This window comes from Hakea prostrata, chromosome 2 (assembly GCF_041222555.1).
Source record: "Hakea prostrata isolate BN-2017 chromosome 2, UWA_Hpros_2, whole genome shotgun sequence".
Classification (NCBI taxonomy): Eukaryota; Viridiplantae; Streptophyta; class Magnoliopsida; order Proteales; family Proteaceae; genus Hakea; species Hakea prostrata.
The window spans coordinates 26188968-26202806 of record NC_142601.1 but is presented as its reverse complement, the minus strand read 5'-3'; the positions used below and the strand labels follow the sequence as shown (position 1 = coordinate 26202806).

Genomic DNA, 13839 nt, shown 5'->3' with positions numbered 1-13839 from the left:
AGCTCGTGACTCAACACCCATAACCCTCCTCTCTACATCGTCGCTTGACTCCTCATCAACATCAAGAATAGGTCTAGATAGCACTGTATCCTCAAATTTCCTTTGCTTTTGTGCCATCTCGTCCTTTTTTTGTTTCCCTCCCCTTAAAGTTGTTGCAATTACTTTTTGCACTTCATAAGGAACCTTGGGACACTTGGAAACATCTTTGTAACCACCAGCCAAATGTTGCTTTAATCTAGTTCAACCACCAGAGTTTAAAGTCTTGAGGCAATACTTGCATCGGAATTTCTTCTTGTCAGCAGCCAGTGGATCCCCAAGTTGCCAAGCAATGTCCTGAGTCCCACTACCAGTGCCGCCACTCCCACTAGTTGCCATTTAATATTCAAATGTACAGCACTAAAAGTCTGAAATACATACATGAATGTTCCCAAATAATCATTAGAATAATTTTTAGATACATAAAAACATGTAAAAACAATTTATAAAACAACAAAACACACACTTTGTTCTAAGATAACATATATATAATGCTCAAACAAACATGTTTGTATTTTTAAAATAAACTACATAATATGAGCATCATTTAAAAAAAAAAAAACAGATAAATTTTTAATAACATATTATTTTTTATAATTATTTTATGTAAAAATAATTTATAAAACAACAAAACACACACTTTGTTCTAAGATAACATATATACAATGCTCAATAAGACATGTTTGTATTTTTAAAATAAACTACATAATATAAGCATCATTTAAAAATAAATAAATAATAATAATAATAATAAAAAGATAATTTTTTAATAAAATATTATTTTTTATAATTATTTTATTTAATTATTTAAATAAAAAAATTAAAAATAAATACAGCAAGCATGATAATCAAAATATTAATACATGAGATTATAGCCCTCTAAATGTAGTTTAACATAAATAATAATCACATTCATATCATAAGTATTTATTTATAGTCTTTAATTTTAATTTTTTAGATAATATATTTTTTAAATATGAAAATTCAAAAAAAAGATAATAACCGAAAATTAAATTTTTTTTTCCATGAAAGTGTAGATCAATAGCTTGATCATCAACATATATTTATACCACACTCATACAATCATTGTAGAACCTTGTATTTGAAAAAAATCAAATTTGGGGGAAAATCTTACATTTCTTGAAGATCCCTTGAAATAGGCTTGAATCACTACAAATATGCTTGAATTTGTTGTTGCAGATGAGTTTATGATGCTGCTATGTTGAATCCCCAACAAATTCCGGCCAAATTCCTGCCAAAAATCGAGTTTTCCGGCCAAAATGATGCTTCCAGCAAGATAGAGGAGAGAGAGGCGAGATATGCCTCAAGAGAGAGAGACAGGGGCTTTAAAAAGCCTCTAAAGTGTGGAAAATGGGACCGTTAGCGAGATGGGCGAGATCTACAATCTCGTAGATCTCGCCAAAGATCTCGTCTCGCTACTCACAAAAAGCGATATCTCGGCGAGATCTCCCACCATGGGTGAGGGGAGAGAGAACGGGAGGAATTTCTCCAAAGGGTATGGGGACGAGCATTGCTTGTAGAGGAGAGGTTATCTCTCAGGTTAGGGATGATTAAGTCAGAATGCTCAGGGGTGTGGGAGTTCGTATATTTGATGATTGATCAAGCCACTTTGTTAATAAATCAACCTAATAAATCCCCATCCCATTTCCTGTCTATACATTCCAACTGCAGTGTGTGTGTGAGTGAAAGTGAGTGAGTAGTAGGTGCTACCATGAGCTGATTACAGGGGCTGCCAAGAGCTGTATCAGGGATCGAACAAGGGTCTTAATAGGTTCCTAATACTGTCTACTAGGCTTATCAGTTTCCTGCTGCACTGACAGATGACCATTCATTTTCTGTTAAGCAGATATTCTGCTGTCTTAGCCTATTTGTGAATATTCTGATGCCAGTTGGGCCAGCTACCCTGATCACAAGACTTGGTGGCTTATCTTTTGTCTTCAAGTACCCAAAAAAGTGAGTGAGTTATAGGACTACCACAAGCTGGTTAGGGGCTGCCAAGAGATGTTTTCAGGGATTGAACGAGGGTCTTAACAGGTTCCTAACATTGTCAACTAGGCTTGTCAGTTTCCTACTGCACTGAAAGATGACCATTCATTTGCTCTTAAGCAGATATTCTGTTGTCTATTCCCCTTCTTGACCTATTTATGCATATTCTGATGCTAATTGGGCCACCTACCCAGATGATCGTGAGACTTGCTGGCTTATCTTTTGTCTTCAAGCCCCCAGATTGTTTCTTGGCGAACTTGCAAACAGCTAACCGTGGCTTTCTTTAGCACAAAGAGTGAGTATCATGCCCTGGCCTTGGCCACCACCGAGATTACATAGTAACAATCTCTATTGCATGAGCTCCATGTCACTAATCTTACCTTTCTGGTCTTGTGATGTGATAACATCACCAGAGCCCGTCTCAGAAAGTGAGTCCCAACATTCCATCCTCAAAAATAACATTAAGAAATTTATTTCATTTTTCTCTTGATATGGTGGCAGAGAAAGATTTGACACTTAGTTGCACTTTCTTTCAAAGATCAGGACATCCTTATTAAGGGGCTCCCCACCTCATTTTGCTTCCCTTCACTCCAAATATTACATTTATTCTGTTGGGGCTAGATGCACAACCACAAAGAAAAACACAACCAAAACACACTCAAAACCGTAGGAATTTAATGTGGTTCGGCAAGATTGCCTACATCCACCAGGTAGAAAAGGATTCCACTATTTCTAAAAACCTAACCACTCTCACACCTTACAAGATGCTACCCTTCGTTTGCCCCATACCTAGTTTATCCCACTGAGACTAGTTATAGGGAAACCCAAAACCCAAATCCCCATACAATTACAATTCTACCGTTGTACAAGTAATTGGACCAAAACCTATTCCAATTACAAAATATAGCCAAACTATAATTATATGGACCCGCATAAACAAGACATACCCAAACCCAAAATCTCTACCTTGGCTTGAATTTTGCAAACCACCTTGAAGCATGGTGGGAAATCTCACGAGATATCTCGCTATCGTGAGATAGCGAAACGAGATGGGAGGCAAGAGTTGAGAGATGGGAGATCTCGACTCGAGATCTCACCAATATCTCAGCGAGATCTCGCTAACGGCACCTTTTCACCTCTTTAGGGGCTTTAAAAAGCCCCTGTCTCGCTCGAGAGAGGCATATCTCGCCTCTCTTGAGCCCCTCTCTTGCTGGAAATGGATTTTTTTCCGGAAAACTCGATTTTTGGCTGGAATTTGTTGGGGATTTCACTTCAAAACATCATCAACACATCTACAACAACAGATTCAAGCATATTTCAAGTAATTCAAACCTATTTCAAGTGATCTTCAAGAAATGTAAGAATTTTTCCCCAAATTTGAATTTTTTTCAAATAGAATGTTCTATAATGGATGTATGAGTGTGGTATAAATATATGTTGATGATCAAGCTTTGATCTACACTTTCATGGAAAAAAATTTTAATTTTCTGTTATTAATTTTTTTTTGAATTTTCGTATTTAAAAAATATATTATCTAAAAATTTAAAATTTAAAATTATAAAAAAATACTTAAGATATGAATGTGATTATCACTTATATTAAACTACATTTAGAGGGCAATAATCCCATGTATTCATATTTTGATTATCATGTTTGCTGTATTTTTTTTTTTTTAAATTAAATAAAAAAATTTTGAAAAATAAAATTTTATTAAAAAATTATCTTCTTTTTTTTTAATGATGCTTATATTATGTAGTTTATTTTAAAAATACAAACATGTCTTATTGAGCATTGTATATATGTTATCTTAGAACAAAGTGTGTGTTTTGTTGTTTTATACATTATTTTTACATAAAATAATTATAAAAAATAATATGTTATTAAAAATTTATCTGTTTTTTTTTTTTTTTAAATGATGCTCATATTATGTAGTTTATTTTAAAAATACAAACATGTTTGTTTGAGCATTATATATATGTTATCTTAGAACAAAGTGTGTGTTTTGTTGTTTTATAAATTGTTTTTACATGTTTTTATGTATCTAAAAATTATTCTAATGATTATTTGGGAACATTCATGTATGTATTTCAGACTTTCAGTGCTGTACATTTGAATATTAAATGGCAACTAGTGGGAGTGGCGGCACTGGTAGTGGGACTCAGGACATTGCTTGGCAACTTGGGGATCCACTGGCTGCTGACAAGAAGAAATTCCGATGCAAGTATTGCCTCAAGACTTTGAACTCTGGTGGTTCAACTAGATTAAAGCAACATTTGGCTGGTGGTTACAAAGATGTTTCCAAGTGTCCCAAGGTTCCTTATGAAGTGCAAAAAGTAATTGCAACAACTTTAAGGGGAGGGAAACAAAAAAAGGACGAGATGGCACAAAAGCAAAGGAAATTTGAGGATACAGTGCTATCTAGACCTATTCTTGATGTTGATGAGGAGTCAAGCGACGATGTAGAGAGGAGGGTTATGGGTGTTGAGTCACAAGCTGAATGGAGATAGATGAAGGCTGCAATGGAAGCTAGTAGACAGTCCTTACATGTTGAAAGTGTGAGGTAATATGAACAGACAAGGGGAGCAGGTGGTTCGGGGTCAGGGGCATCCATGCCACCTAGACATAGTTTTCAGGGAACTGAGACTGAGAGGACCAAAAGGAGGAGGAGGAAGACTAGACATTATGATTCCACATTTGACCAAGACCCCTCCCTCTTCAAGCAACAAGACATCTATCAAAGAAGCATTCCATATATGTTTGCTGGAGGTAAAGAAGGCAATAGGGAGGAGGAAGCTAGGTTGGCGGTCAACAAATTCATGCTCTACAACAACATTGCACCCAATATAGCCAAAACACTATACTATCAAGGGATGATTAATGCAGTTGCTAGGGCAGGTGTAGGGGTTAAAGGCCCAAGTGCTTGGGAAGTAATGAATAAATATTTACCCAAGGTAAAACAGGAGGTGGATGAATACATTGGTTCATTAAAGGAAAAATGGAGTACATATGGTGTCACTGTGATGGTTGATGGATGGACTGGTCCTACTAGACAGGTCATCATTAATTTCATGGCAAGCTGAAATGGAAAGACATCCTTCCTTAAGTCAGTGGATGCCTCAGATAAAATAAAAAATGCTAACTACCTTTACAAGCTTCTTAGGGAGGTGGTCCTCGAGATGGGGCCAAAGAATGTTATCCAAATTGTCACAAATAATGGTGCTAACTTCAAAAAAGCTAGAGAAATCTTGATGAAGAAGAAGAGCAGCAGGATCCACCTCTTTTGGACACCATATGCAGCACATTCGATTGATCTTATGTTGAAGGACTTGGGGAAAAGAAAGTTAATCAATATTGTGGTTGAGAGGGCTAGAAGGGTAAGTAATTTTATTTATAACCATGGTTATGTGCTGAAAATGATGAGGAACCACTGTAAGGATGATCTAGTCAGACCTGGATTGACTAGATTCGCCACCAACTATGTAGCTCTACAAAGCTTCCAAAAGAAAGTGGTGGGTCTACGGCACATGTTTGCAAGTGAGGAGTGGTTTGGTTGGCGTGGATCTAGCCATCTTGATGCAGTACTAACCCAACAAACCATTGCTGATGATTCCTTTTGGAGGCAGCCGAATAGGATACTGGGCATTATAGAGCCTATTGTGTTTGTTTTAAGATTGATGGATTCAAAGAAGAAGCCCCAATGCCCCACATATATGCTGCCCTCGAGCAAATGAAAGAGTTGGTTAGAGCTGCTGAAACCTAGCTCCTTCAAATCCTACAAGAGGATCATCGATAATAGATGGGATGCACACTTGATGCATCCTTTGCACTTGGCTGGTGAGTCACTTTTAAGTCTTTAAGTTATAACTTATAATTTATAAACAAGTAAACAACCAAATCACTAACCAAATTTTTTATTTCCACAATGCAAACTTACTACCTCAACCCAAAGTACCATTACAAGAATGATCTGGGGCTTGATGTAAAGTTGATGAATGCGGTGCAAGACATGGTGGAGAAGCTTGTGTCAAATCCCGTCATGGAAGGGACAATTAATGGAGAGGTGAGAACTTATTCAATTGTTTCTTCAACTTCTTGCATTAGTACATTAAGCATATACATAATACAATAATTGAAGAATTGGTGTACAGATCAGGGAGTTCAGGGATGCCTTTGGGAGTTTTGGAAAGCCTTCTGCAGTTGCAAATAGGCAAAAAAATGATCCTGGTAAATAGTCCATTATTATAAGTCATTAAGTCTATAACTCTGTAAATAATAACTGATAAGTTATATAAATATTAAGATTTACTTGCCTAATGCATTCTTATTTTTGGTTATGCAACTGACTGGTGGGTGCTATATGGAACTAGTGCGCCAAATCTCAGGGACATAGCAATTATAGTACTCTCACAAACTTGCTCATCCTCTGGTTGCGAGAGGAACTGGAGCACCTTCTCGCTCATCCATAGTAAGGTACGGAATATATTGGGGAGTAAGAGGCTCGAGGACTTAGTGTATGTGCATTACAACATGAGATTGAGAGTAGGGCACATACAAGATGATATAGATGACGACAATCGTGAACCGATTGAGTTGACTGATGTATTCCATGAGCCCCCCGCAGAAGATGAGGAAGATGATGTCATATATCAGTGGGTTAGGGATCGAGGTGGCTTAGTGCTGGATGGGCCAGGAGGGCAGCCGGATCCTACCATTGCTGCTGCTATGGGCCCAGATGCTGTGGCTGAGCACCTATCTTCTGATGAGGGTCAGGCTGCTGCAGCGGCATCAGAAGGATGACCAACTGTACCATTTAAGGAGCCACCTGGTCGACTTGAAACAACTGAGGTGACAACTAGTAGTGGGAGTTCAGATGATGCCGATAATACCAGAGGGCCAAGTGGCAGTCAACCATCGAGTCATAGAGGCAGTCAAGCTGGTGGTGTTGCTGGTGGAAGTTAGCGTCAACAAAGGGAGTCACATCCACCAGGTCCGAGTCATCCGACACATGCGAGCCACAGTTCCCCTATCTCTTGGACTTATGCTAGGAGTAGGAAGAGCAGATCAAACCAGGGGCAAACGAATGATGATGCGAGCATGCATGATCTTGAATTGAAAATAGGAAGCATAAGCCTAGATCATGGTCACAGTGATTCACAACACCAGAGTTTGGACACTTGCCTGTCATCGGGGTACCAATACAGGGATCACAGCACCAGGTTAGATTACAATGGGTATTCTTCTTATGGAGGTCATGCTATTCCTCAAGACCCTGCACCTGGAGAGTACACATATGGGAGCGAAGGTGGGTTGTTAACTGAGTGGTTTAAAAACCCCTACCCACATACTCAACAACAATATGAACAACAACAACAACAACAACAACAATGGCTCTTTCACCCACCCACGATAGACGATTATCCCAGAGTGCTATTCCTCCAGTATTCTGACATGGAGACATATCAGTTCCATATAAACCGATATGTGACGTACTACAGTTATGGGTTAACTTGGGAGTCATATGTGGCCACCGTTCAAAATCAATTGATGCCAAATGCTGAGTGATACTCTTATAGTCTTGTAACTTGTAAGTTGTAATCTACTAACTACTAAGTACTAATCTTGTTACTCTTGTCTCTTGTACTCTTGCAATCTTGTCAGTCTTATGACTTGTGAATTGTGAATGTGAACTTATGGATTATGATTTATCACTTACTATAAGTCTAAAACTTCTTATGGTTGTAAAATTTTGAAGACATTTATGATTTAACTATTTAAGTTCTTTGATAATTTGATCACTTGAATACTTGATGTGTAATGTTAAATTGTTAAAGTATTTGATACTTGATAGTTGATAACTTAAATTACTTGATATCTTTACATTACATGTTGTCTAACCTTGCATTTCTCAGAATTTCGGTTTTACACATATGGTCGACTTAGAAGACATAGTTAGGGTTATTTTCTCACAAATCTAAGGCTACCAATGTGTTCAAAAGACCTTAAATAGGCCTAATACCAAGTTTCAGCCCAACCGGGGCCCTAAAACCCACCGAGATGGGCCACCGAGATTACGCCCATTTTTTGGTAGATCTCGACCGAGATCTCGCCGTCTCGATCAAGATCTCGCCATTTCTTAGTGGCGAGATCTCACTCGAGAGCGAGATCTCCCACCATGCCTTGAAGAAAACTATTGACAATGTCTAATCTGCAATCACTTGTCTCTGTGTATCCGCCACACTTTACCACATGGCCCACATCCCCTCCAAGAATGCCTTTCCTAACTACCATCATTTGAACCAGCATGGCGCACATCCCCCACCTAGGGTGTCCCATACAACTCATTGCCGCCATACAATGTGATGTAGCTCCACCTCTTTTATTGTTGTAGCCTGCTCCAAAAGATCCCCGCCACTTAATAAATCAGAAGCAAAGTCACCTGCTTCTTTCCATAATTGCCTTTGTTCAGCGCCTAAGCAACTTGCCAATTCTATTCACTTGTACGCCTTGCCCGAGATCCAACCAGAGCTCCACCTATTTTAACACTCCCTGCAAGCTTGTATAGTTTACCTAATTCATGCCCTTCGTACCTGTCATCAACCTAAATAACATGGTTGTTGATCTCCATACCCACAAGATCAATACCAACAAAATGAAATCTCCTCAACCTGTCACTTCCACTAAGTTTGAAACGCCCAAAAACTTTGGAAAAATCCAACCTCGTACAAAAAAACCTTCACAGAAAATCCTATATAGAATAAGCTAGATAGTACAGATCCAATGATAAAAAATAAAAAAAACAAAAACAATCTTTTCTCTTTTTTTTCCTCCCACCAAAATGACTCTTTTTCCTTTCTTTTCATGTCCTTTGCCATTTAGTAATTTTCAACTTTTTTTTTCTCTTTAGAACGTAATCATTACTTACATCAAAACTATTTAAAGCCGAAAAAAAAAGGTAAAAAACTTCAAACAACTAAACCAACCGAGCCAAGCCCTTTTTTTCTCTTCTTTGATCATTCCCACTTCTTAATCTCTTTACTTATCGTTAAATTTTTTATTTTACCTTTTTTCCAAAATGATCAAAACAAAAGAGGTTGTCTCCCTCCAATCTGTTTAACAGAAAAAATTTTCCATTCTCCATCACTAAATGCCTCTTTCCCCACTACGACGATGATTTTTTTTTCTTTCTTCTCGCCAACGATCTTGACTGGTTGTCTAGTATCCCTTTCTCTCCTTTGATCGTCTCTAATCCAAACAATTAAAAAAAAAGATTAAAAAACAAATCCACGATTTCTAAGTCCAGAGAGTCATACATCCAATTTATACCTCAAAGCCTTCTTCATTCTCCTTCCACCATTCCTCTCCCTAAATCTTCACACACCTCCAATGATGATCCACTGAACCTTGTTGTAATACTACTTGTTAGGAACAAATGCATAACCACAAAGAAGAAAACAAGCAAAACACAATCACAACCGCAAGGAATTTGACGTAGTTCAGCAAGATTGCTTACAACCACTAGATAGAAAAGGATTCCACTATTTCCTAAAAAATTCACCACTCTCACACCATACAAAGTGCTATCATTTGCTTGCCTCATACCTTTTAATCCTACAAAGACTATTTATAGGGAAACCCAAAACCTTGATCCCCATACAATTATAATTTTATCCCTGTATAAGTAATTGACCAAAAACTCATTCCAATTATGATAAAGCCAAACTATAATTATATGGGCCTATAGAATACAAGACCTACCCAAACCCAACACATTCTAGAAAGTTGGGATTGCAGCGGAAATGTTAGTGAAGGCCACGATGGTTATCCACATTTTCCCTTCTTTCCCCTTATGTAAATAGTTGTATCTCAGTTAGTTTGTTAAGGGCCTCTCCAAACCTCAGTTTCTTTCCTTTGCTCCAAATTTTACCATCATTGTGGAATGTTGGGTCTGTAAAGGAGCTCTTAGGAATATCCACCATAGGCCACAGTGTTTATCCACCTGTACTCTTCTTTCCCCTTGTGAAAATAGCTGTATCTCAGTTAGTCTGTTATGCCCTAAGCCCACTTGTTTAATACATGTTCCTGGTAATTCACTGAATAAGAAAATGCTTTTACATTAAGACAACAACAAAGCAACAATATTCAAGACATACAACATAAACACTCTTATCAATAGGTTGTTTGAGGAAGTGTTTATTAAAGAAGGGGGAGCCTAACTCAGTAGATTTACCATTAATGGCAATAACAAAACATAAGAGATGTAGAAATTTGCTTACTTGGCTAAGATCAGAGCTTGAAGCAGTTAGGAGGGATCGTCTGTAAGCACTAAGCTGGATCCTTGCCCAAATAAGCCTCGTGCAGACAAAAACGATGAACAACGTACTGACCGTAAATCCAATGACGGTCATCACAAGGTTTATGCTCGAAGCAATCATCGCTTCTCCGCTCCTTCCGTTTCCTCACCTCAAATCCTGAAGTAACTCAGAATCATTGCTCTTCTACTTTATCTTCACTTCGTCCAAACTAAAAATCCCACATCTACGTTGCTTGGTGGTAGAAGAGTTCGTCACATTCCAACATCTTATCAAACTGCCTCCATGACTTTGCTAGTCTTTCGTAAAGGATCATTGACAGACGCAGAACAAGAGAGTAAGTAGAACAGAACAGAGCAGCAAACCTAGACTAGAAGGTGTCTCTCTGAGGAAGGACAGATGGATTGGTCTTACAACATACTAATTTTCTTCTTCAAATTTCTGGGATAATGTGAAATTTGAACCCAAATCTATCTATTGCTCGATAAAAATGAAAAGAGGACATCAAACTTGATGCAGACTTGCAGAGCTTACAGTAGAAACATCTATCCTACGATTTTATTTTTTTTCCCCTGTATAAAATCCCATCCCTAAAAATAATAAACAAAACAAGATTTGAACCGTCAGATGAGATTCGATTTAAAGAACAAATAACGAACGAAGATTTTTGGCCTTTGATGGTAATAGTATGCCACGTGTAACATGCCCTTTGAGAGAATTTTTTTTTTGGGGGTTGGGGGAGGGGGTGTGGAGGGAAATAGGAACTAATTTTAGCGAATGAAAAAAATATATATTAATAGACATTCTGCTTGCATCATTTCGAACAATATCGAAAAGAGCAAGGAACAATTCTCCAGATTTAAATTAAATCTCAAATATGGGCTCAAGAAACCCAGCGAGATAGTCTGCTTTGTAGTTTTGTTACAGTAGTGGTGAAAGAAAATAAAATCAAAGAAATGCCTCTCTGGAGTTCGGATGTCATCAATAATTTGTCGCTGTACCAGGGAGTTGTATGAACTCCTCCTCTTAAGGATCTAATCATTAGAATAGCTTTCCTACATTACAAAAAAAAAAAAAAAAAAAAAAGAACAGCTTTCCAAGAATCGGACTTCACTTGAATATGACGTACACCCAACTGAACAGCCCGTTTAAGACTTTTCTTAACAGCAATCAGCTCCGTGACTAGGATGTCATATTGTCATGCGTGTCTCATCAACTGCTTCCATTGTAGTAAATAACACCTCCCCCTTGTAGTTGCTGGCACTTGCTGCCAAGCACACCGAATCCTCCAATATTGCCTCTCACATAACCGTCGCAATTGATAGAAACCCACCCAGCATCAACTGGCTTCCACGCGAGGAGACACCTTCACCTTTTATGAGGCCAAATTATTAACACCTTCACCTTTTATGAGGCCAAACTATTAAATTGGTTCTTGGCGTTAGTGGATTTGACGGATTTGACAGATCAGACAGATGTCTCTTAGTTGATAAAAGACGGTAGAATATCTTATATGAAAAAAAAATGGACAATGTTGGGTTAGTTAAGCAGTTAAAAGTTCAAACTTGCATGGGGAGGTCTTGGGTTTGCATCGGTCTTTTTTGTCAAAACAAAAGAACATAAACTATATTAAATGAAAGAGTTTAGGTCAAGAGATCTATACAAACAAGAAGAACTCACAATAAACAACAGTGGTATACCCCACCAGGATCTAGCTAGAAATAACTTGCAAGCACCTCTAGGAAGGAAATCGGCAAAACCATTGTCAATCCTAGGAATATAGCTAAAAGAAACCCTAGGGAAAAAAAACAATGTTTCAAAATATCTTCAACTAAACTGAGACACATACAATTTAAAGATGATTGGAGACCTTGGAGAGCACTAATAATAGGTAAACAATCCGAATGAATATGCAAATCAACTGCTCCTAGAGAGGAGCCTAGAATAATGCCATCTCTAATGGCTTCAAGTTCAACTAAAGTTGCAGAAGCACTATGTCCACATCTACTTTAAACCGCAATAAAACCGCCATTATAATCTCACATGATGCACCCTCTACCTCCTTTGTGAGAGATACTATCCCATGATCCATCAACAAAAATTTGAAAAAGAGCGAGTTCTTCAAAAGAAATATGCTTAGGCCTTTGATAAGGTTCCCCATGAGTCCCTTGACTTTCCATAATATGAGATTTTATATCTGCACATAGATAAGAGAAAGTAATCATTGTTGAACTCAAATGCATCTGTTTGTTGGATGGGGAGAGGGAAGCTCAAATGAGTGTAGGTTTTTTTTTCTTCTTTCTTTAAGAAAATGAGCGTTAGGTTGACAGCTAGAAAAGGGAAGAGATTTACAATGGGCCACACATGTGACTGATTGAACTAAAAAGTTTTTGAAATATTTATTTAAAGAACTAAGAAAGATTTTACTAGGATTTTTGTTTATTCTTTAATTTTGGGGCAGAGATTTGTGTTGGGGGATTTTTATCAGCTCCTACTCCAATAGGCTCTATTGGATGATTGACAAGTGACTTATTCTTATCATAAGATCAACATTTCTCCCATTCTTAACGATGGTTTCATCCTTCTAACCTATTCTCCTTCCTATTTCAGGATTTTTGTTCGCGCCTACGCGTATATCGTTCGTGCAGCCGTGAAATAGTGACATGTGTCATTAGAATATCCAACGGCCCAAAAGTAAGGGCATTTGAGTAATTAAACATGTTAAATGGATAGATTTTTCTAAATTGCAGAAATCCACCCTTAGTTGAATCATATTTACAAAAAGAGGGCTTCTTTCATAGTTGAGAAAATGAAATCGAGTGAATCCCTATCCTACATTTCACAGTCTCGCTCTCTCTCTCTCTCTCTCTCTCTCTCTCTCTCTCTCTCTCTCTCTCTCTCTCTCTCTCTCTCTCTCTCTCTCTCTCTTATTTTCAAGGTTAGGGTTCCAAGTTTAGGGTTTGCTCCATTTCATTTTCTCCCAATCATCTTTGAGATTTGAGAAGAATGGAGAAACAGTTCTAAAGCACAGCAAAGATTGTTTGAGCTGCGGTAAGTGGAATAGCCGACCGAACTCGATGTGGCAATACTCAAAGTACGCCTCGTTAAGAACTCTGGCTGCGACATGTCGAATCGATCTAGTCGTAAGACCTCCACTCGTGGCTGAACTAGAACCCGACCCCTACTTCTCCTTGCACCCACTAGGCGACCTCGTCCTTGACCTCGACCTCGACCTCGTCCTCGTCCTCATCCCTGCATAGTGTTAATGTCCATGGAAAAGACAAAGGAAATTGATTACCAGTATTATTACGAAAAATTCAGCAAGAAGAGCATTTTCGTAAATTTTTAGAAATTTTCAATTTTAGGGGAAATGCAAATTGAACATACTAGCATGTGCATAATACTTATATTAACATGCTAAGATGTTTTATTTGAAAAAAAAAATCTTCAAAATCTTGGTCTAAAGTCAAAAATTCAGCAAGAAGAA

At 37.8% G+C, this 13839-nt stretch overlaps 1 protein-coding gene across 1 annotated transcript in view; it reads right to left on the bottom strand.

Annotated features, from left to right (window-relative positions):
• The window catches only part of LOC149024153 (RING-H2 finger protein ATL80-like), a 42702-nt gene extending 31787 nt beyond the window's left edge, over window positions 1-10915 (bottom strand). Inside the window, exon 1 of the mRNA XM_089144476.1 lies at window positions 10317-10915. Within this exon, the coding sequence (XP_089000602.1) occupies window positions 10317-10475 (159 nt within the window). The 5' untranslated portion in view covers window positions 10476-10915. The remainder of the gene's footprint in view (window positions 1-10316) is intronic.
• Window positions 10916-13839: the final 2924 nt, after the last annotated feature.